The sequence below is a fragment of the Podarcis muralis genome, chromosome 1, assembly GCF_964188315.1.
Source record: "Podarcis muralis chromosome 1, rPodMur119.hap1.1, whole genome shotgun sequence".
Taxonomy (NCBI): Eukaryota; Metazoa; Chordata; class Lepidosauria; order Squamata; family Lacertidae; genus Podarcis; species Podarcis muralis.
Genome location: NC_135655.1, coordinates 74,307,066 through 74,330,917, shown reverse-complemented (window position 1 = coordinate 74,330,917; position 23,852 = coordinate 74,307,066). Strand labels below are relative to the sequence as shown.

At 44.1% G+C, this 23,852-nt stretch overlaps 1 protein-coding gene across 1 annotated transcript; it reads left to right on the top strand.

Moving 5' to 3' along the window:
• Positions 1 to 2,611: 2,611 nt before the first annotated feature.
• On the top strand, positions 2,612 to 23,719 carry SYT8 (synaptotagmin 8). The gene is made up of 9 exons (XM_028734333.2): positions 2,612 to 2,834; positions 8,310 to 8,440; positions 10,672 to 10,832; positions 11,281 to 11,376; positions 13,147 to 13,314; positions 14,182 to 14,349; positions 19,391 to 19,508; positions 20,441 to 20,574; positions 22,107 to 23,719. Exons 2-9 carry the CDS (start codon positions 8,332 to 8,334, stop codon positions 22,338 to 22,340), a joined length of 1,188 nt encoding a protein of 395 aa, XP_028590166.2. The 5' UTR covers positions 2,612 to 2,834; positions 8,310 to 8,331; the 3' UTR covers positions 22,341 to 23,719.
• Positions 23,720 to 23,852: the final 133 nt, after the last annotated feature.

The following is a 23,852-nucleotide window of genomic DNA, read 5'->3' as shown; positions in this document are numbered from 1 at the left end:
TCATATAAGACTGATTTGATTGTGGAGTTGGGTTCATACAGATACATTTGCAAATATGTTTGTATTAGATAATTCTACAGGAATTTAACCTGAGATCTTCTGGATGCAAAGCACACTCTCTACCAATGAACTATAGTCCTGCTTCCTTGAAATCTTGGCTGTACCAAAAAGTAAAAAAAGAAGAAAATAAAAGAAAGCATGCTAAGGACATGGGCATTGTTTGAATCCAGTGCAGAAATGTATATGTGTACTTAGATTCATTCATTCATTCATTCATTTCAATATTTATAAACAAGGCTTATTTATATAACATAACACTTGGTTCACATGAGAGGGTCCACACTTAGGAATGCCTGAGCTTGAGGACAATTGCACGGAGGGAACTGGATGGCACTACCAAATGGGTGAATTCATCCATGCATTCTCTCAGATGAGTTTTATTTCTTATTGATTTTCTATTCTCCAGAAGAATGAATTGCAATTAGAATTGTCCTGGCCACAGCACAAGCACCATGGAAGTAAACATTCTGCACCTGACTGTGGCTCACGGCTGGCTTTCAACTGTTGAAGGGTATGTCTCATGCAAAGCATACCATGGCATGGAGTTAATGATTAAACTGCCTATCCCTGAACTCTGCATATGGAAATAGAAGATTGGGTGGAGCATTACACAGAGCAAATCTCGGAGAGGCAAGAGACTGGCTGACATGTACACACCATTCAACCAGTTTACTGATTTGGGTGTTGTGAACTTTATTCAGCATTAATTTTGCTGGAAAGGAGCACCTCACTAGTCAGAAACTTGCTATGAGTATGAGTGCACACATGCATGTATATTATTTAGTGAATGCAACATCAGATGATTATGATTTATTAAATATGTATACCACCTTTCATCTGTAGATCATAGAGTGGTTCACAACATAAAACTACAAAATGAAAAGGGAAAATACATAAGACAAAAGCAAACCAACCAACAACTCCCTCTCACAGACACATTTTAAAAGGCCCTAGAACGTTAATCAGCCAAATGCCTGGTTAAAGAGAAATGTTTTCACCTGGCGCATAAAGATAGGTAATGAATGTGGGGAGAACATTCCACAAATGGGGAGCCACCACAGAAAAGGCCCGTTCTTGTGTTGCCACCCTTGTGGAGAAGGCCCATGAAAAAGGGCCTCAAATGGTGATCATAGTCTCTGGGTTGGTTCATATAGGAAGAGGCGGTCCTTGAGGTATTGTGGTCCCGAGTCATTTAAGACTTTAAAGGGTAAAACCAGCACTTTTAATTGGACCTGAAAACTAATTGGCAGCTAGTGCAGTCTGGCCAGGATTGATGCCTTATACTCAAACTGTCTTGCCCCGTGAGCAACCCGGCTGTGAAATTCTCCACCGGCTGAATTTTCCAAGCTGTCTTCAGAGGCAGCCTTAAGCATAGCATGTTTCAATAATATAACCAAGAGCATTAGAGCATAGAGAACAGTAGTTGGCCTATCCTTGTCCGGACAGAGACACAACTGAGGCATCATCCAAAGCTGATGGAAGGCACTCTGTGCCACTGAGGCCACCTGAGCCTCAAGCAACAGTAAAGGACCCACTCCTTCAACTGATGGAAATGTAAACCCCTCAAGAGCAGGCAGTCTCCCATCCATCTGGTGTAGGGAACCATCCAATAACAGTGCCTCAGTCTTATCTGGATTGAGCTTCAGTTTGTTGGCTCTCATCCAGTCCATTGCCAAGGCAACACAATGGTCCAGCACATCCGTTGCCATGCCTGAAGATGTAAAGGAGAAGTAGAGTTGTGTGTCATCAGCATATTGCTGAAAAAATACTCTTAGGCTCCAGATAACCCCACTCAGCAGTTTCATGTAGATGTTAAACAGCACAGGGGATAAAACTGAACCCTGGGGAACCCCACATGGAAGGCTCCATGGGGCTGAAGAGCATCCCTCAAGCATCACCCTCTGGAAACGAACTTCCAAGTAGGACTGGAACCACCACAAAGCGGTGCTACCCACCCCCAACTCAGACAGCTGCTCCCCAAGAATATCATAGTCAATGGTATTGAAAGCTGCTGAGATGATGTCTTGCATATCTCAAACATATCTCTGAGTCGGTTAGAGTGGAAGACAACAAAATTAATTTAAGGTGAGCTCTCTTTTCTGTTTGGAAACCGCCCCCCCCCCCCGACAATGGGTATTTCCTTCCACATGGGTATTTATTGTGGGATTGGTGCTCCTCATGTATGCAACGTTTTATTCTATCTGACATGTCCACACAACATTTCCCTCAGAATACCAGCCTGTTTCTTCTCCCATCCAATCTGCAATCAGTTTCAAAAAAGACCTGTAACAGAAAGCAGTGGAAACTCAAGAAAATATTAAACTCTAAAGACTAACTTTCCCCCTCCAGCAGGTCCTTTTCTATTGATGCAAACTAACACATGAATGCAGATGCCCATTAACTCAAGTTTACAGAGTCTGTTAGCTCTGTCACAGTGCTGTGTGGGTCTCTTATAATATTAGCATCTCACTGGGGAGTGCCCAGAGTTCCTGTGTAAAGGTACATAGTTTAACAACTGAGGTGGAGCTGACCAGAGCCATTCCTATCGCCTTTCTGGTTTCTCAGTTGACAAAGAAGAATTTCCGGTTTAGCTTCTGCTTTACACAGAAAAGGCAGCCAATTCCTGCGGTTGGGGATTAAATGCAGTGCATTGAGTTGAGGGTCAACAAGTTTTGCCACAATGTGCTCCATTCAAGCTCTGAGGTAGGAAGAGAAATGGCTAAACACCAGGAAGAAGGATTCTGTTAAGCTATGATGAAGAGAAACTAAAAAAAGTAAGTGGTCTTGCTTCTGTTTCCAATTAATACTTGCATTTTTTTAAAAAATCAAAGCTGCCTGCCTTACCTTGATGGCTGTAAAGTTATTACATACAGGGTTTTGGGGGGTATTTTTTTAAAAAAAGGAATTATATATTACAAACTATTTTTGAAAAACAAAATACATCAAGAAATGTATTCTGAGGATTTGAGATATAGGTTACATACCAGCCCCCTTTCTGCATTTCAGAAGTGAAGCTCAAATTGGCATTGTTGTACAAATGCAACAATATTGCAAAGGAATTAAGTGGATGTGAAAATGATTTCCCATGAATTTGTTAATTATTTGGTGGCTTAGGCAGATGTGTGACTCCCCAGCCTTCTAAATTGTCATCATCTGGTATGCTTAGGAGCTGCCTATGGTGGTGGTGGTTGTTTTTGAAAAACTGGATTTCTGCAGCAGCTCGTTTCTAATTCCCCTGAGATCTCTGGTCGGTTTCATACAACTGTAACTGTAACTGTTTCAACTTGTAATAGTTTCCTGCCTTTTAAGACCGAAGGTGATTTTGTGGTGAAGCCAACTGAAGGAAATGTAACCCCAGCTTTTTTTAAGGGTCCATAGGTAGGAGGATCCAGGGAATTATAACCCAGTTAGCTGCTATGAATAAACTCTAAAAATGGAAAGGCTTTTTAGAGTTAAAATTACCAAGCACAGAAGCACAATTCTTCCTGAAGAAACATCATCATGGCTTCTGCAAAAGTAAACCCTCCTGTCACACCAAACCTTTAGCATTCTGAGAGTGTCGATGAACATTTGGAACAGGAATGGAAGATACTGGCATCTCAGAAAAGACTCCTGAGTAAACTTAGTTGCCATGGCATAGGAGTAGGGGGTCCTCTTATGGATGTGTAACTGGTTACAGGAAGTAGGAAGTAGAAATAAATTGTTGGTTTTCAGAATGGTGGTATGTAAGAAGTGGGGCTCCAAAGGATCAGTGGGGCCAGTGCTTTCTATCTTCTTCATAAATCTAGAGTTAGACTTGAACAGTGAGATGGCCAGCTGTGCTGACAACATCAAGTTATTTCTATGGAATTTGGAGAATGAGGGCAGTTCACAGTCAAGCAAAATCTGCTTGAACCAAAATGAATGAGTGCGCATACTATCAAAAACGATGCCTCTGTCATACCACCTTAGAAATTAATGTCTTCTTCCAGCCTGTACATCTTCTCCAGGCCTAGGAGGAGAATTATATTAGAAAACAATTTTCTGCTTTGTTTAATAGTGGCATGTTTAATGGGGGCACATTCATTTCTGATCTTTCACAGCGCCTCGTAGAGTAGTGTGCAATCAATATTTCATTGGAAAGGACATTTTCATGCACTTGTTACCCACCGTCAGATGTAAACGCTCTTACATTTCGGTACTATCCAGAGATAGAATCACTGAAGCAAAAGCTTCTGTTTGAGCTTCAGCAGCTAAAGCTGCAGCCTATTCAAGCAAGTGGGTTTGGACTTGCCAGAGCTTGGGGTCCTCTGAATGCTGCTGTCCCCCTCCTGCATTGGCAACCTGCACCTGCAACTACCGTCATCCATGACCATTAACTATGCTGGCTTGGGCTGATGGAATGGGAGTCCAAAAGCACCTGGTGGGCTTCACAACCCCTGCCCTAGAATGCCCTACTGTTATTGCTCTTCCATTATAGTGGCACTGTTTCCAGAGACCTCACAATGTCAGAGCAGGAGCTGCAGAGGCTGGCTTCCTCTCCATTCTTGTTCTCCTCTCAACCACCAAAAGTCTATGGCAAGGTGCTCTTGGGACATGTTAAGGAATTTCCACCAGGCTGGTGCAGCAGAACTGATGGCTGCTGCTGCTGCCTTGCCACTAGATGAAAGGCAGCAGCAAAGGGACAAAAATTGCCCTTAAGGCAGCACGGGGATACCAGAGTATAATATAGAGAGCAGAAGAATAGATTCAAAAAGTGAGAACTGCCACAAAACATTTCAGTAAGGATGGTCCAGTTCGGGGTTCTAACCAGACAGTAGCAGTAGTGCAGGTATGGCTGTGTTGCCTGACTCATTTTGCAATTCTGCAAGTCACTGTCAGTTACTGGGAGGGCATGGGGTAAGGCAGGGCAAGGCAGGGAGCTCAGCTCAGCATGGTGCAGGCGCAGTGTGGGGATCACTGGATTGATTCCGCTGCTGCACTGCACCATGCCAAGCTCCCTGCTGCATTGCCCCATCCCCTTCCCTCTCAGTAACTGGCAGTGATGTGAGGTACTGAGAAGTCAGTAAAGCGATGCAGCCTGCACAGCCCCGCCAGCTACTACTACAATTAACTGGCAAAGTCCTTTCCAAGTATGTTCCTTTCTGCCCACTCCTGCAACAGTCAGTCAGCATTCTGTGGCTATTTTGAACATGTTCAGTACCCATTGTGTGTTTGGGGGTCTGCCCATCCCCTGCCTTAGGGTTTTCCATTTTTATACTTCCTTAAGGTCTCTCTGAGCCTACTGATACCTCCCTCTCCTGCCATTTAGGTTGCATAGGAATCCACCCTTCTCTGAGTTTGCTATTATTGTACAGTGGTACCTTGGGTTAAGTACTTAATTTGTTCCGGAGGTCCGTACTTAACCTGAAACTGTTCTTAACCTGAAGCACCACTTTAGCTAATGGAGCCTCCTGCTGCTGCCGTGCCACTGGAGCACAATTTCTGTTCTCAACCTGAAGCAAAGTTCTTAACCTGAAGCACTATTTCTGGGTTAGCAGAGTCTGTAACCTGAAACGTATGTAACCTGAAGCGTATGTAACCCGAGGTACCACTGTATAGGATATTATTAGTATTATATAGGCTGTATTATTTAGGAGTATAGCTTGCCTTATCTTGGGGAATCACAACACATATAAAAATGTGCATTCTTTGTGCATTTTTGTTCTGGTTGCTACGTTCTCTTGTTAAATATTGCAACACTAAAAGTTGCTTATTTTGGTTCTTCACAGTTTACAATATCCTTTGAGAGTTTCCCCTATTCCCCAGGGATGGAGAGGTACAAATATGTGTTGGGAGCTGTGCCCTTACAGATCATTATTTCCTCCACCAGAGCAAAACACACAGTACAGTTTCAAAGATGTGCTTTGTTCAGTAAGGATGGTCCAGTTCGGGGTTCTAACCAGACAGTAGCAGTAGTGCAGGTATGGCTGTGTTGCCCAACTCATTTTGCAATTCTGCAAGTCACTGTCAGTTACTGGGAGGGCATGGTCACATTTTCACATTTTCTTATGGTGGAAGTGGTGAACTGCACTGCCCCACAGGCCCAAGTATTTTTTTTCAAGTGGGGGGAAGAGGACCCAGGGACCACCTACCACTTCTGTCTGTGGTGGAGTGATAGTAAAGGTATCCACTGTAGTGGTGAGAATAATGATCCAAACAGAGCTGCATCCAAGCATTTTACTGGGAAACTTGGGGGACAGACTTAGATCTATATGCATATGTATTATATTATGTTGGCTTGGATGGTGAAATACTGCAGCTAAGAACTAGGAATCAAGACATTGACTATCCTGGAGTGTGCCTGAAATGCAGGAAGACTGGATTGGGTTTGGGGAAATAAAATTCAGCCCACAACTGAAGTGAGTGGAAAGATGGGCAAGAGACAGGGGAGCAGTGGTCTGAAGTCATGGGTGAAGAGGAAAAACCCTTTACACACTTATCCTGTGTGCACCTCAGGAAGGCATTAGGGAGTGGGGTCAGGTCTCTGCAGCTGGTGGCTCCAGAGGCAGCCCCACAGCCTGTAGAAGTGATTTAAAAGCCTGTGAGTTATGGTGTGGATTTGCCTCCACTAGTATGAAAGGAGTGGGTTTAAGCCACACACTGATCCCTTTTTCTCTTTCTTAACCCATGCTGGCTGATTTTTAGCACTTGGTTCCTACTTATTTTAGTGGATGATGCTTTGGAAACAAACCCAGCTGCTAGGAATGCATTGTAGTCCGTGGATCAGATGAGCTAAGTCTGTGTATCCAGACTCTGGCAAAAGAAACCCCTCTGCTGATATTAGGTCAAACCTGGGTCAGCGCAGCTCTTCTCTGAATCCCCATCCTGGCCAAAAGTGGAAGCCAAGGCAGGCTGTGGCTGCCCGGCTTAAAGGAATCACATGTAATGCGCAGTCTCTTGTAATTTGGCTTCTTGCCCTTCTGTTTTTTAACCTTCTGGATGCCTAATACATTTCAAGGGGAGGAAGCACCATCTTGTTCTATGCCTCAGGCAACAAAATGTCTTGGGCTGGCCCTGTCAAGGATCGTTCCTGTGTACTTAGTGATGTTATGCTAGCGAGAAACCTGGAAGCCTCAGCTTTTCACAATCATGAGTGAAGCTGAACAATCATGTCTGTTTCATCCAGTTATGAATACATAGGAGCATTCTGGAGGCCCTATTGCAGGGGCAGCTAACCTGTGGCCCTCCAGATGTTGTTGGACTCCAACTACCATCAGCACTAGCCAGCATAGCCAATGGATAATGGAAGTTGTAGTCCAGCAACGTTTGGAGGGCTACAGGGTCTCCAACCCTAGCACAGAGCATCTATCAAGAAAAAGGTGTCAACCTTAGACACAGGGCAGGCCTCAATGGATGGTGATGTGCAATGCTCATGATCTGTGTTTACAATTTTTTAAAATCTTCACCTGCTGAAAAGAAAGCTGAAGAGGCAATCTCCAGTAAGGAATGTTGTTTTAAAAACCATCCTTTCATTGATTGGAAAGCATGGCTTGCTATTTCCAGCTGCGTTTCTTGCTCGCTTACAGAAATGTTAACTCTCAGTATGAGTGGATATGGGACAGGAGCCAAGATAAATAAGCAAATACATTGACGCATCTGCCGCCCTGATTTGACGTGCCACTTGTGAGTGTGTTCCCAGGGCGGAGTTTGAGTTTCACACCTTGTTCTGATTACAGAATAGGTAACAGGCAATATGCAGGCAGGAAGAAAGGAAGGAAAAAGTCCATGCGTCTTACTCGTTTCTTGTGTATTATTAGCTAGGACTTGGCTAAGTAATGTGAAAATAATGAAAAAATCCTTATTTAAAAAGACCCCTTCTCAAATTTGGAAATATTCCCACTTCCAAGTTATATCAGTTCAAAGAAATACATACATTCTGTTGGGGTGTGCCATTTTGGGGTGGATCAGGAAAGGGGACAAATGAGTCATCCACAAAAGTTAATCTGCTTATTCCTCCCTTATTGGACCTTAGGATGGCCCCCCTCCACTCTGCACATGCTCAGAGGAGGAGATTTCTATTATTACTTCACACTTTAGAAAGCTAGTTGTAGCTACAAAAGGATTGTTTGTGGTACTTGTTTATTTTTCTTTTCTTAAGGAGGTAGTATTAAAAATGTCTTCTGATTTCTGGTTCAGATTAGGCCCTTATTATGAACTTTAACCTGCATAGGTGAGGTTGGAAGATCATAAACTTTTTAAGGAAATAACGATTCCATTTGTTTTTCCAGCTTGCCTTCCTGAGCCAGAACAATGTCTAACACCAGCACTACACCCAGCAGCCCCAGCAACCTCACGGCAACCACTGCTGTGACCACTGCTCAGCCAAGCATCATTGAAGACTTTCTTAACAAAATTCCATGTGAGTGCATGATGAAAGGGTGAATGGGGCAGTGGCGTAGCGTGGGGGGTGCAGGGGGGGCCGGCCGCACCGGGCGCAACATCTAGGGTTAGGGCAAATCCACAGGTTAGGGGGCGCAAATCCACGGGTTAGGGGGCGCAAATTACTTGCCTTGCCCCGGGTGCTGACAACCCACCCTACGCCACTGGAATGGGGTGGACTCAAATGTGATGTTTAAAGGATTGCTGGAAGACTTTGTCATGGGCGTCATTTTGATTTTATAAGCTAAAGCCGTTGTTTCTTCCTGTTTTAGCTTCCAAAATATGTGTATGTGTTTTAACTGAAATTCACTTGACTTTTTCCAGAACTTCTGCATGTTGTACAGTTCATTAAGGAAATTCAGTGCAGCCCATAAGGACAGTATTTTTGTTGGCTAATTCAAACCAACTCAACATATGCAAACCCATCCCAATCCTCTCTACATTGACTTGCTATATTTGCTCTCGAGGCACTTAACAATGGAGTACCATTTTGTGTAGGTCTGCACACATTGGAGAATACAAGAAGAGCAAAATCTTCTCCACTAGCTTAATTGAAATGAACAGGAGTTACTCAATGTGATCTTGAGCAACTTCTGCTCACTTCAATGGCTGTTGCACAGCTGATCATCGTCGAACATTTTGCCTCAGGAGTTCTTGACAACTTGAACCCTTCAGATGGTCAGATTCCTGCCTCATCTTCACTCTTTTCACTTCTCTTCCCTCATGCCTTCTCCCCATTTCCCTGAAAATATGTGAGGCACCAAATAAGAATAACAAAGAGAATTGTGATGCTATCATCTAAAAAGAAAAAAGGAAAGGAAGATGTTTGGCAAGAAGAGACACACTTACCTTTTGGCCTGTTCTTTCTAGGCACAGGTGCACACTTTAAAGCTCTTTTTTGTCCCTGCAAAAACCCACTCTCTAAAGCTGAAGTGCAACAAATGGCAATTTGGATTATCTATGGATTGCCATTTGCTCCAATTCAGCTTTAGAGAGTGGGTTTTCACAGGAAAAGCTACAGAGTGGGGGAAAATCCCCAATGCTTGGACACAGAGCTTTAAAGTGTGGACCTTGCCTGGAAAGAGCAGAGGAAAGATAAGCATGAATAAGCCCACAGTCAAGTTGAGCATACAAATCACTGATAGTCATTAATAAGCTATGGCCACCACTGTGTTCCCATTGGTTGGTTTCTTTCCATTTCCTTTTCAGTCTATTATAAATTGACTTTGACAACATAAAGTGAGAGAAGAAATTATTTGGCTGTTTTCGTGAGGGAGACTGCATTACACATTTTGCACAAATGAATTTCCTCTACTTCTCCCAGAACAGTTTCCTCTAAGGGGAACTAGCATGGGGAGTAACTATGCCATCTGGTGGTAATCATTACAAGAATTAAAAACAAAAGGGATTAGCTCAGGAACTGCTTGCTGCTTTTTGCAGGACCTAAAAGCAGAAGGATATAAGCCAGTAAGTGAAATGAAACAAATGAAATAATTTGCCTGCTATAGGAGGTGATACTAGAATTCCCCAAGATATTGACTGCATTTGGATGAGCATATCTTGGCTTAATAAACCAAGGTATGAAAAAGCCTGTTGTTTGTGCACAATTAAACCAGGAAGTCTCTTAATCATACTTTCCCATTTTGTCCTGATTTGGAAACCATGGTTATCAGTTTTGGAACAAGCTAACATATTAAGTCAACTTCAAACCATGATTCAACATTCTGGCTTGTTCTGAATAAGGAAGCTATGGTTTCCAGCTCCAGATGAAACAGTCAAGGTAAAGGTATCCCTGGCCATTAGGTCCAGTCGCGGATGACTCTGGGGTTGTGGCACTCATCTCGCTTTACTGGCCAAGGGAGCTGGCGTTTGTCCGCAGACAGCTTCCAGGTCGGTGATTTGAACCATTGACCTTCTGATCGGCAAGCCCTAGACTCTGTGGTTTAGACCACAGCGCCACCTGCACCCCAGATGAAACAGTAAACTATGGTTAATTTAAGACTTCCTGGCTTGTTTGCTCATGATGTGAAGGAAGGGGCAAAGAGGCTGCTTGCTAATATAAGATGTGAATGCAAACATTGCTTTTGGGCAAGGATGCTTTATTAATGTGCACTACACAGAAAGTAAGAATGAGCACCTTTCTTTCTTTCTTTCTTTCTTTCTTTCTTTCTTTCTTTCTTTCTTTCTTTCTTTCTCCTAATGCTGGAACAGTACCCAGATGGGCTCTCATAGCTATTGCTGTCGCAGTGGGCCTGGTCCTCCTCCTCTTACTCATCTGCATCATCAAGTGCTGTTGTTGTAGGAAGAAACGCAAGAAGAAAGAGAAAGTCGCCTTTCCCAGCACCAATGGCTCACCCACCCAAGCCACTCTGGTAGGTCTTATTGCTGCCCCATTGTGCCCATTGTGGGGTATGCTATGCACAAAGCAGAGGCAAATTGGTGTGGGGCAAATTAAGAAAATTTAAGAAATCTTCTCAGAGCTTGATATTTGGGGAAAGCCAACTTGAAAGAGCAGTCTACTTGTTTGGTTTGTTTGTGTTTGCTATTTGGGGAAAGCCAACTTGAAAGACCAGTATACTTGTTTGATTTGTTTGCTATTGCTATTGGCACTCTAGTTTTCATTACTTGGTTCCAAAATGGCTGTTCCTTAATGCTCACTCACAGCAACTATATTTTTGATTGCTGTTAATGTACCAGCTATGGATTTTAAACTGATATTTTGCCTCCAAGTGAATAAAGAGAAGTACAATACGCTTAGCAAACTGCCTCTTCTGTCTTAAAATTGCCCATAAAGAGAGGGTGTTGCTGTCTTGACAATAGATCCAACCTGATATTGATGACCTGGAGGGTGGACTGCAGAATGAGAAACGAGGACAGCTGCAATATTCTCTGGAGTATGACTTCCGTAGCCAGGAGGTATGATTCTCAAATCCCAGGGTGAAATATTTGTGACCCTCTTTTATTATAAAGCTATATTATCACAACCTCTTCCTTTCCCCTTCCTTCCAGCATTCAAAATCTTTCATTTTCACATAACCAGATTTATATCCACCCCCCACCCCACTCCACAACAGAGCAATCCTAAAATGGTGGTGGGGAGATTTCATGCCAGAGAAAACACCCTAATGGCACTGCTCCTCAGCTGCCTTTCCTGGGAGCTTACAATGCTCCCTTAATGATCAGTCCCAGTCATTGTCAGTATAGCTGGCTTTTCCTTCATTCTCACCCAGCCCATATGTCCGAAGCTGGAGTCAGGAGGTCAGCAATAAAACAATAAGCACTTGATGTCAGTGAAGTTAACTCTTTATTCAAAGAAACAAAACAACTCAATTGTGCTAGTCCGGGGGGGGGGGGAGGTTACCGGGAGGCGAGGTCAAGGTCCTGGGTCGAGGGTCTGTAGACTGTCCTCCATGGGCGAAGCGGGGACCAAGGCGAGGAGCTGGACAAGGACAGGAACTCTGGAGGAACAGGACTGGATGCTGGCCGAAACAGCTCTTCAATGACGTTGCTCCTGCAACCTGGGACCGTGCTGACTGGCCTTTATCTTCTCTGAGGCCAGGGGCGGCCCCGGCCCCCAGGAGACCCGCCTCTCCTGACCTTAAGGCGAGCACTCCTCCTGGGAGAAACCAGTTCCCTCCGCCTCTCTGCCCTGAGCCTCTGCAGCTCAGGAGAGGCTGAAGGGTTACTGGACCCAGGGGAAGACTCACCTTCCCCTGACAGGGCTGGGAGAGGCGCACCTGTAGGCACTGTGTCTTCAATCACCTCCGGAGCCAGAGAGGATTCACCTGGTGCCTGCTCCTGAGGATCCGGCACAGGTGCAGGTGCTTCAGATCCAAGGCCCTGCCCTAGCTCAGCCGGCCCTGGAGACGGGGACTCCTGTGCAGGCTGGGGTTCCTCCGGTTCGGCCTCTGAATCGGATTCCCAGGCCATCACATCAATCCTAGTGGTCACAGCAACCCTTCCCAGTAGGTCTTTCCCAAATGAAGCAGTTGTAAGGATTGAAGGTCCCCACCTGCCCACCGCTCTTTAAGTCTCTTCCTCTCCTGGTTCCTTCCGCAGCAGCCTAAGGCTCCATCATGTCTCTCTTCATCTTGTCTCCATCATCTTGTCTCTCTCTTCATACCTCTTCAGGTTCTGGGAATCCAGAAGGGAGGGGAGCTGGTCACAGCAGGAGGGGAAGACTCCTTCTTTAGCAGCCTGCCTCATCTCTGCCTCTTGACCGCTTCTACTTCTGCCTCTGATTCTGGGCTGCCATCTGCCACAGCCTCTTCCTGCTCACTAAACCCTGTTGTCTTTTCAGCTTCTGACACTTCTTCATCCTCCCGGTCTGCTCCCTCTACTCTCTCTGACCCTGCATCGCCATCCCACCACCAATCTCCAGACTCTGAGCCTTCTTCCCCATGGGGTTCCCTTAGGGGTTCACCAGCTGGTGCCTCCCCCCACTGCTCTGCATCGAGCCAGTCCATGACACCATAGCTTACATCAGTTATGCCATCCTAATAGCATTTTTTTATCTGATTCCTTCCTATCCTCTGCTACTCAGAACAGTTTTTTCTAACTTTCCTGCTTTCCCATACCATATGTAGCCTTGGTTTCCCCACTCCAGCTGTAGCCTATTTCTGCAGTGTCTAAGGGTATGTGAGCCATTCTACGATGTTAAATGCTTTGGTGTTGCTTCTCTTTAAGATGAAGGTTGGAGTGAAGCAGGCGGCAGATCTAAAGGCTATGGACAGCGGAGGCACTTCTGATCCCTATGTGATTGCCTACTTGACATCTGATATGAGGAAGAAGTATGAGACAAAGGTTTACCGTAAGACGCTGAACCCTGTTTTCAATGAGAGCTTCATTTTTAAGGTAGGAGGTAGTCACCTCTATCAATCAGTTCATTGCTCCACTTATAGCCATTTTAGCATTGCAGTGTGTAGATTTGTTTATATTATGCAGAAAAACAATTAAAAGACCTTGGGTAAAAAGAAAAGAAAAAATCAACATTATCAATCTGGTGTAGTTTAATTGACTCGAGTGAGATTACACCCCCTTAAATGATCAGCAAATTGTCTCGTTGAGACTAATAGCCCAAGCTCATGTGATAGCAAGCATAGCGTCTTCCACCTGGCAATAGGCAGAGCAGGGTGGCATTGTTTACTTGGCTTCCCAGCACTGGGGTCATGGCCATAGCTGTCAACTTTCCCCATTTTTTTGCAAGGAATCCTATTTGGAATAAGGGAATTTCCCTTTAAAAAAGGGAAATGTTGACAGCCATGGCCATGGCCACCCTCGCAGGGTGGCACCTAAAGCGGGAGGCAGGTTGGTGCCACGTTGGCACAGTGGCAAGAGCTGAGTACCAGTTGGTGTGGACAAATGGCAGTAGATAGTTATTTCTATCATACTCTGTTTATAAGCTTCCTTGGGTTATCTTTCTGTCCATTGTTGGAGACAGTGCTATACACTGTGGACTTTCAGCCTAGTCTGTTATGCTGAAGTATGACATTCCTGTATCAACCACAATAATTCTTGCATTAAACCCATAAAATGCCTTTGGTCCTCAAGATGTTGCTGAACTACAACTCCCCTCAGCCCCAGCAAGCATGGCCAGAGGCTAGGGATTCAGCAGCATCTGTATGGCCACACCCACCATGCAACTTTAGAGAGGCCTGCAATTTGGGCCTACTGGAAAAAGCTGGAAATCAGTTTGCTTTCTTCCTCTTTCCTCCTTGCCAGATACCCCAGGCAGATATAGCAGAATCCACACTGGTGATGCAGGTGTATGATTTCAACCGCTTCTCCAAGCATGACATCATTGGTGAGATGCGGATCCCTCTTGGTGATGTTGATTTGCAGCACGTCATTGAGCAATGGAAGGAGCTCACTGAAGCCGGCAAGATGGAGGTTGGTATTATCAAGCAGTGTGGCAAATCCTCTGGGCATTGCAAGTGTCTTCCAGAGTGGGTTACAAGAAATAATAAAAAAAAGTGAATATAAAAAAGTAAAATAAGCTAAACATCGCTGTGGTAAAAGCAGCACAAAATGGTGAGCAGTGTTAAAGTTGCATCTAAAAAATTTCTGCAAAATAATTTTAAGGAGTCTTTGCCAGGCACCGAAATGACAATAAAGCAAACAGCAGGTGAGTCTTTCTGGGGAGAGTGTTCCACAGGTAGGATGCTACCACTGAGAAGGCCCTTTCAGGTCCTCAGATGATAAGCAGCCACAGGAAGCCTTCTACTGAAGATCTGTATGTATGATTAGGTTCATGAGGAGATAGCACCCTTATCCTATGCCATGAAGTGCTTTAAAGGTCAAAAGCAGCATTTTAAATTGGGGAACAGGCTGGGAGCCTGGCTTAGCATAGCATAGGTGCAATCCCACTTATTCTGCACTAATTGCTGTCTTCAAAGGCGGCTGCACATACAGTAGCCTAACTTGGTGGTTACCTAAGCATGGATAACTGAGCAGATATGCTCAGACTGTGATTCTGAACACGGTATGGGCAACACAACAGTGGTTTTTGATGTTGTGACTTAGTCCTATGCTGTGCAGCAACACCTGCCTTTGCCAAGGATGCCAACTTAGCTAGTTTGGCACAGGTTTTCACTTCTGCTGTGCCAGCTGAAGCAACAACGTAGGGCCAGGCTGCACAATGTTCAGAGGGGAGTTATTGCTCATTCCCCCATGCCCTTGCAAAACCTGCTGGGGCAAGCCTACAGATCAATGTACAGGATAAAGAAACTTCTTGCATCAAAATATCACATCACAAAAAGGGTATGTTGTTAGCTTGAAATTCTGTGAAAAGAAAATGCCAAATGGATCCATTTAGTCACAATATCAACTGATTTGACCAATGACATCCAATCAAAAAATGCTCTAATTATACACGCTTCATTATATAAGTTGATTACATAAGGAGTTTGCCATACTGGAAGTTATATAATTTCTGCCACTTGCAGGGTGGCGTATGTTGCAAATTGTGCTAATTTTTTTGTAGGTTGGAATGCAAATCCTTTGCAGTCTGAGAACACTGTGCCAAAACATCAATTCTAATTTTGGTTCTGATAAAACCAAAGTCTTTTTCCCATTCTGTTTTGTAGAGGTTTTGAAAAACAAAGTATGACATAGCGTGTTTGCTGCATATTCAACTTTTGTGAGGCAGCAAAATAGGATGCAAGGCAAAGCCAGGGGTGAAGGAGAGGCTATGATCAGAAACAAAGCAGCATAGGCTATAACTGAAACGAAATATACAAAATTCTTTCAGTAGTACCTTAGAGACCAACTAAGTATGTCTAAGGTGCTACTGGAAGGAATTTTTTTATTTTGTTTTGACTACAGCAGACCAACACAGCTACCTACCTGTAAATAGGCTATAACTGTTAAACACTTTCTAAAATACCTTGTCTGAGAATACTATCAAAAAGGGGTGTGGTCAGCATGCAATTTCCAAAATGATATGTTCCAAGACTGAAATTATATGGAAACCCCTATACAAGGAAGCCTTGCATTTTTTTGTATTATATAATATTTCAAATCTGTTTCTTTAAATACAAGGCTTTGCCAAGCATGGAAGGGGATGTAATGAATGGATGTTGTTAAAAGGAATGTCTGCATGGCTGCAGGATTGCCAACAGCAGCAAGAGATTTCTTTTACTTATGCCGCTGGGATAAAGCCAAGCTCTAACTTTATATCCAGCTACTTATTGTCACAAGGGTTTGGGAACAGGCACACAATATATAGTTATTATTTAAATCAAAATATTTTTACAAAACTTGTTTCTGCTTTCATTCTCTTATAGAATTAACTAATTAAGAAGTGCCCAGATTGACAACTGGATCACTTCTAGCTCAGACAAGTAGCTAGAGAGCCATTTTCAGCTGTAACAGCACTGCTAATATTGGTCATATCTAGTATATCTGGATGATAAAGTCTGGAAGAAAGACCTGTTCATTTATTCTAAGTATGTACAGACAAGCTGAAGTTGTCCAGAATGCACAGAGCCTCCTTGACACAAACCTGTGGCTGCCGCAAGCTGAGCTGGCCATATAAAGTCAATCTGAGGTCCCTTTGAGTCACAGGAGCAAAGTGCCTCCCAGGAACTGACACTTTCTAGAGGGAACTGTCTCATCAATAGTTTGCTGCCTAGAGGCTATATAGAGGAACAAGGAAGGGCTGGATCAGGGATGGTGCACTAGGGCCAAGTTGTTTGGCTCCTGCTTCTGTCAGTCACAGCCAGCGCATGGCCAATGGTAGGAGATGATGCAACATCTGGAGAGCCATAGGTTCTCCATCCTTGGGCTAAATAAGGGCATACCAACAACAAGGGAGGGAATGTGTCAGCAAGTAGACCACTGTATGCAAAGGCAGGTGTAAGCAGGATGTGTGAATCAACCTAGAGTAGCTACTTCCCTCTGGGTCCATATGCCTCACCTCTCCCATGATCATGTATCCTGCATTCATACTATTTCGGATTATGAAATGTAGTTTAATTGTATTTAACACATAACTAATCTATAGTAAGTGAACATGAATAGGTGTATCCCAAACAGTGGAACATTAGGCACTCTGAAGGGTTGTAAGAAGCAATGCCCACAGGCGTTTCATTAACATTTACCATTTTGTCCAAAGAGCAGTAGTCATGTCATCTATTGCTCATGACATTCCTTCAGACAACTGAGTTTCAATGATTAATTGTTTGGTGATAGCAAATGCCAATGTGCCTCAGGATAAAACTGGCTTTCTCAATCAATCAAACAATTTATTGTGTATAGCCAAAGGCATTTACAATGAACAGCAGAGGGCAAAAGCAAGGCTGAAATCACACTGGCTTTCTGAAGCACATCTTTATTATCCCGAACCGTTGAGGAAAGGCTAAGGAAGCTTTAATTGAAAAAAATGATCATGCACCACTTGAGAATTCCCCATGGTTCCTGGCTGGTAGCTACTGTAGGCAGGGAAATGAGTTTGATAGTATCTTGGCCCTAGCAAGGCAATTCTTATTTTCTGATTACTGCTGTGGAACTTGTATATTCCTCTTGAGCAGAATGTTGGGAATGTTATTCAGCCCAAGGGCTACATTCCCTTCTGAACAACCTTCTGGGATCCACAGACCAATGGTGGCTGGGGCCAGAGGCAAAAGTGGGCAGTGTAATAAACATGAATGCTATCTTTTCAGTAGCCTCATTTCCACACACACACACACAATTCTCCATCCTGTCGAGCAAGTAGGGTCATCAGAGTTGAAGGACACTTTCCAGCCAACCCAAAGCAGTCAAAGAGCGGTGCTCTGGGGAGAGTCTTGAGGGCTAGATAAAGCATACTAGAGGGTTACATTTGACCCCAGACCTGGTCTAGAGAGCACTATGTAGTGAAAATAGCAGATAGGATACAACAGCTTAGGTTGTGCAAAGACCTAACATAATTAGAAAGCTGAGGCCAAAGTACTCTTTTCACAAACCATTGTGGGTTTTTTGGGTGGGTGTATTCTGCAACATGACCTTGATGTAATAATAGTGCACTCAGGGTGGGTTTATACTGAATGCCGCAAACCCGGAAGTAGGTGTTCTGGTTTGCAAACTTTGCCTTGGAAGCCAAATGTCCAGTGCAGCTTTCGAGGCTTCTGAGACTTCTGATTGGCTGCAGGACACTCCTACAGCCAATTGGAAGCTGCACCTTGGTTTCCAAATATTTTGGAAGTCAGACGGACTTTCAGAATGCATTCTGTTCAAAAACCAAGGTACGACTGTATTGCCATCTGGAGGGGGCACTGTAACACTATATCACAACAACAATGGGACACCCCCATCCCGAAATGGAATTTTTCTGCTGTGAAAAGCTACTTGTATGCCAACAGAAAGCTATGCTACATGCTAAAAAATGAAGCAAAACTTTTGCAGGAGCAAACAGCATTAAAAGCAGAATCACACATGGCCACCCTGATACCACATCTCATCCTCAATGAGGATGTCTGGAGGGGTCCTTGTTCCTCTAGAATCAAATTCTGAGAACACTGATTCTCTTGGTCTGTAGCAGAAGCTGCTTGTGCACAGTGGTGATTGGTTGATTCCCGTGACATCGCAAACCCATAGAAAGTGTTTCAACTTAAAAATATATATTGTGGTTTGTTTAAATAAACAAAAATCAAAGCAATGAAAGAACATTCCATCAAATAAACTAGCAGGTGGTACAATATTGATAAAATAGGAAGGCAGGCTTCTTGCCTGGGGGTGGGGAATGACAAGACAGATGGTTGAATCAGCATTCAAATTGCTCTGAAGTACAGGGAAAAAATCATTTTCATCTTGTGGAAGAAAACTATATGGCAACCCCCCCCCCTTAAGGTATGCTTGTACATGCCCTTAGAACAGGAGCAGTATTATTCTCTAAATGACCACATGGAATAGTGTTTCCAGCCAATACAGATGTCATGTGGGTGATCCCTCCCAACTTTTAAATAGCCATGGGCTGCTTCAGTTTTGATCAGAGTTACTGGTGCTGCCAAAGGGGAATCCATGACATTTTCTAGAACTAAATCACCCCCTTAGCCAAAACTGCTGTCAGCCCTGCCTGAGGTAGTAGCGGATAGAGACAAGTACATGTTTGGTTCCTTCCTGTAATTTCCCCCCTAGTGTGGCTAATAACAGCTTCATAGGAGGGTCCATTTAGATTGGGGGAAATGGTGTGGAATCAATTTGATTTGAGAGGAGAGCATCTCTATGCATAGTTGGAGAGCCCTTCTTTCATCTCTGTCTCATCACAACTGTCCTATCTTCTTCTGAGGTCAGGGAAAGGACTTTGAAGGACAGTGGTCATGGCTTCCAGGCAGCTTTGAGACTTGGACACTCCACAATTGGGCTTTCAGTTTCTGCTCTTCATTTGTCAGTGGGTTGAAAATTTTTATATTTAATCTTCCTCCTTCCTCCTGCCTTTTTCTTCTTGTAACAGCAAGAGCGCCTTGGGGAGATTTGCTTCTCACTCCGATATGTTCCCAGCACCAGCAAATTAACTGTGGTCATCGTGGAAGCCAAAAAGCTCAAGCGGATGGATGCACATGGCCTGTCAGGTAATGGGAAAGGATAGCTGGAGCTCACTGTTCAAAGTGAAGGGATGTGAAATAGATGTAGGGCCCCCTCAAATGAAGTCTGGAAGTCTAGGATCATCTTTGACCTACTACCACCTGGAGGACACATTGCCAGCTATCTTGCCCTGACTTCCCACTGCCCTTGAAAATAGGAAAGATGCCTTGATCATAAGAGCTGCACACCTATCTCTTGTGCCATGACAGAGAATGTGCTTGTCTGCTGCTGCTGATATTCAGATCACGCTGCTGGAACAATACTTTAGGGCAAAGATTTACATCTTAAGATAAGGGAACTGTGTCAAATCTGAGTGAGTCTTATTTTTTAGAAACTAGCGAGGAATTATCCCTGCCTCCTCCAAAATATATCAGAACAGCAGTTTAGTCTCAGGATGACCCTTTAATGAAGGACAGGCTGAATCCAAGGCTCAACAAGACCATTCAACACGTTTCACGAGCAAGAGATTTGTACCTGGGTTCCTACTCCAAACCCAACACCGAGTCCTAGACACTGTACCACTAGCTGCTGGCAAAGCTAAGTGGTGATGAAGGAGCTAGGAGAGGGGTGGGGAACTTGTATCCCTCCAGATGTTGCTGGACTACAACTCCCATCATCTCTTGCTGTGTTGCTGGGGCTGATGGGCACTGGAGACCAGCAACATCTGGAGAGCCACAGGTTCCCTGCTCCAGAGTTAGGATGTGTGATGAAAGTCCAAAAGCTTGGGATGTGGTGATAGGAAACCCTTTGTAAGGTTGGGGTCTTGTGGAAAATGGTTCCATTTTGAATTAACTTGGTTTATAAAGACCTCAGAAAGAGACCTTATTCAGTCCAGCCCCCTTATATTGTAGGAATATATAGATTCCTTCTTCAGACTGTCAACAGTTTCTGACTTTCCCCTCTCCCTCCTCCATCCCAGATCCTTATGTCAAAGTGCAGCTTATTCTGAACAAAAAGAGATGGAAGAAGAAGAAGACAAGTGTAAAGAAAAACACATTACATCCCTACTTCAATGAGGCATTTGTTTTTGAAGTGCCCCTCAACTTGATCCAGGTATGTTTCCTCTGTCCAGAAGGCACCATTTCATGGGAGACACATGTTTCTAGGGAATTAGCATTAACCTCGACATCTTTGCTTGTTGCCTGTGCAGAGGATCTGCTACGAGCACTTCTCTTGTTACACTGAAATAAGCTTTGATGGCTACAGCTGTTCTTGCTATTGCATATCTGATACTGAGCCTCTCCTTCTCTAACAAAGGCTCATAATTATTTTGCACATAGGAAAACTTACACAAAAACTTACAAATAAAAGAATATCAACATCATATTCATATCTAGCCATACAACACCTGCATTAATGGTGCGAAGCTGTAGCTCAGTGGTGGAGCATCTGCTTTGCATGCAGGCTAGGACAGACCCGTCTGAAACTCTGAAGAGCTGCTGCCAATCAGCATACTGAGCTAGGTGGACCAAGGGCCTGACCAATGGCAAGATAGCTTTCTATGATTTCTGCAGCATCATGGGGGCTGCTTTCCCATGGATTCAACCAATGGCATTGGTGCAAAGTTTAAAGGCCTACCACCATGGGGACATGGCCAATGGCACAGGTCGTTATGACGCAGTTGTTTCCTGTTTGGGGTTGGGGCTGACAGTTGGATGGTAACTGGTATGTCCAACATCCTGGAACAGTTGGGTGATAACTGGTACTGATGACGTGATGATGGCCTTTAAACTTTTCCCGCAGTGCAAATAGATAAATTCCATGCCACTACTATAACATCTAAAGCAGGGGTGGGGTGTTAGAATTCCTGCTCCATGATTGCAATCATGGGATTGTTGTCTATCACATGACGGTATATGTTTTGACTCCACAAAGTGGGATGTGACGGAGACAGGATGTTTGTGTTGCTGTGTTCCGTGAAGTGGGACTATTGTCCTTTGTTCTCTCTCTTTGCTGTCTGATGCTAGAGAGAGAGGGAGCCATGTTGCAGTGCTCCATGTATGTTTATGTGTAAATAAAGTAGATTAGCCAAAATGCTGAGTTGCTGAGGTCTGTTACACAAGCTGCAAAGACTCTGCAGATCCCTAAGTGTACTGATGTCTGTTGGCATTGGTCGCTGTGATGTTCGAGCAGAAGAAAGCTTATGGAGCTCCCGAATGATCAACCAGGAGGGAGAGAACATGCCAGTCGGGCATGTGTCTCTGCCAGGGCCTTACTCGAGAGTAGGACAAGCTCCTGACATGGGGAACCTGTGGCCCTCCAGATGTTGCTGGACTACAACTCCCACTGTCCCTCTGGCCATACTGGCTGGAATTGATGGACATAAGAGGGCTACAGGTTCCTGATCCCTGATCTAGAGAACATAACAGTACAGAGGCAACCTTATGGGAAGAGGAGGATATGTGGTACATCGTGTCTGCAATGTGATAAAGCTCTCCCCACTCATTGTTAAAACTACTTTAATGTACCTGGAGGTCCACACTGGGCATATGCTTCCTAAAAAGAATACATATTCCTCAAAGCTTCCATAGTACCCCCTGCTTCTTTCTATCATCTCATCTCATTGCTTTGTGTCTTCTTTCCAGAATGTAGACCTGGTGATTTCTGTCTGGGATCGTGACAAAGTGTCCAAAGATGACCAGATTGGGAAGCTGTTTCTCAGCTGCCGAGCAACAGGCAACCAGCTACGTCACTGGTCGGATATGCTGGCCAATCCTCGCAGGCCTGTGGCACAGTGGCACAGCTTGCAGCCCGTGGAAGACGTTGACAAAACCCTGGGACTGAAGACTCGCTTCAAGCTGCCACTACCGAACAGCTAAGAACAAAACAAACCTCTCCACTGGAGAAGATAACCCCAATGTGCTTGGCTAGTAGGAAAAGTTTGCAAAGGAGCAGCTGGTAGCAGAAATCACAGTGTAGCATCATGATCACTTAGTCAAAAGTGTTCTGAAGGAGAATATTGATCGCTCTTTGCTTGAACTCAGACTCTAAAGGATATTTATCTTGGATGAGTGGAAATTCAAATGTGTGTATGTGTCTGCAACCCATCACCATGGAATCCAGAAGTCACTGTTTCATCATGACGAAGTGATGCTACTAACAGGATGTGCGGAAGGCCATCAACCTCGGGTTAAGAACTTTGCTTCAGGATGAGAACAGAAATCGTGCTCTGGCGGCGTGGCAGCAGCAGGAGGCTCCATTAGCTAAAGTGGTGCTTCAGGTTAAGAACAGTTTCAGGTTAAGAACAGACCTCCAGAACGAATTAAGTTCTTAACCCGAGGTACCACTGTATATATATAGCTACTAACAAACAGCTTGCTAAATAAAAAGAGACAGGTTAAATCGAAAGAATCAAATAAATTCTCCCTTCAACATTGCTGCTAGGTATTTTAGACAGGTTTTTCAGAGGACATAAGAGCCTGCTGGATCAGGCCAATGGCCCATCTAGTCCAGCATCCTGTTCTCACAGTGGCCAACCACATGCTTAAGGGAAACCCACAAGAAAGTCCCAAGCACAAGAGCACTATTCCTTCCCTGCGGTTTCCAGCAACTGGTATCCAGAGACATTATTGCCTCTGCCTGTGGAGGCAAAGCATAGCCATTATGGTTAGTAGCCACTGAATGCCCTCTCCTCCACGATTTGTCTAATCCTCTTTTAAAACCATCCAGGTTGGTGGTCATCACTGCCTCCTGTGGGAGCGAGTTCACAGTTTAATGTTGAGTTGCATGGAGTACTTTCTTTTCTGTAATAATCAGGTGTATGTGTGCCTGCTCCTTAGAGTATGCCAAGAAAAAAGCACACCAAGAACTCTGGCCAATATAAGTTTCAATAGTGGGAGTGGTCCCTACTCGCAAATCAAAAGTAAATTGTAACAAAAACTAATTGACTATTGATTTAAAATCACTATTGATTTGCGAGTTATGGGAATCTGAAACAAGATCTGTGTGTGAATTCTCAGCAACAAAAGCAAGCAAGCAAGCAGGGAGGGACAAACAAATCTTTATGGTTTCAATTTATTATGCTTGGGGCCAACAAAGAATAAATATGTTCAGTGTGACACAAAGGAGCATGTTATATCATTATTTTGTTCCAGCTGGGTACATTTGCCGCTTACGTTGCCAGAGACATGTATGGATTGCAATTGCCACCTGCCACTACTATCAAGTGTGTCAATAAATGCTGCAATAACTAGGAGAAGATCTTGATTCCTTCTGCTACTAACCTCTTTGGAAGTCAAGTGTAGCTCAGCATTATGCCACTCTATCTTGTTCCTACCCCTGGTACTTCTTCTTAGCTATCCCTGCAGGGTTTATTGTCCACAAATTAAAAA

Coding starts and splice junctions, on each gene's coding strand:
- SYT8 (XM_028734333.2), top strand. CDS start 8,332: ATGTCTAACACCAGCACTACACCCAGCAGCCCCAGCAACCTCACGGCA. Junction 10,833..11,280: donor CACCCACCCAAGCCACTCTG/GTAGGTCTTATT, acceptor TCTTGACAATAG/ATCCAACCTGATATTGATGA. Junction 11,377..13,146: donor ATGACTTCCGTAGCCAGGAG/GTATGATTCTCA, acceptor CTTCTCTTTAAG/ATGAAGGTTGGAGTGAAGCA.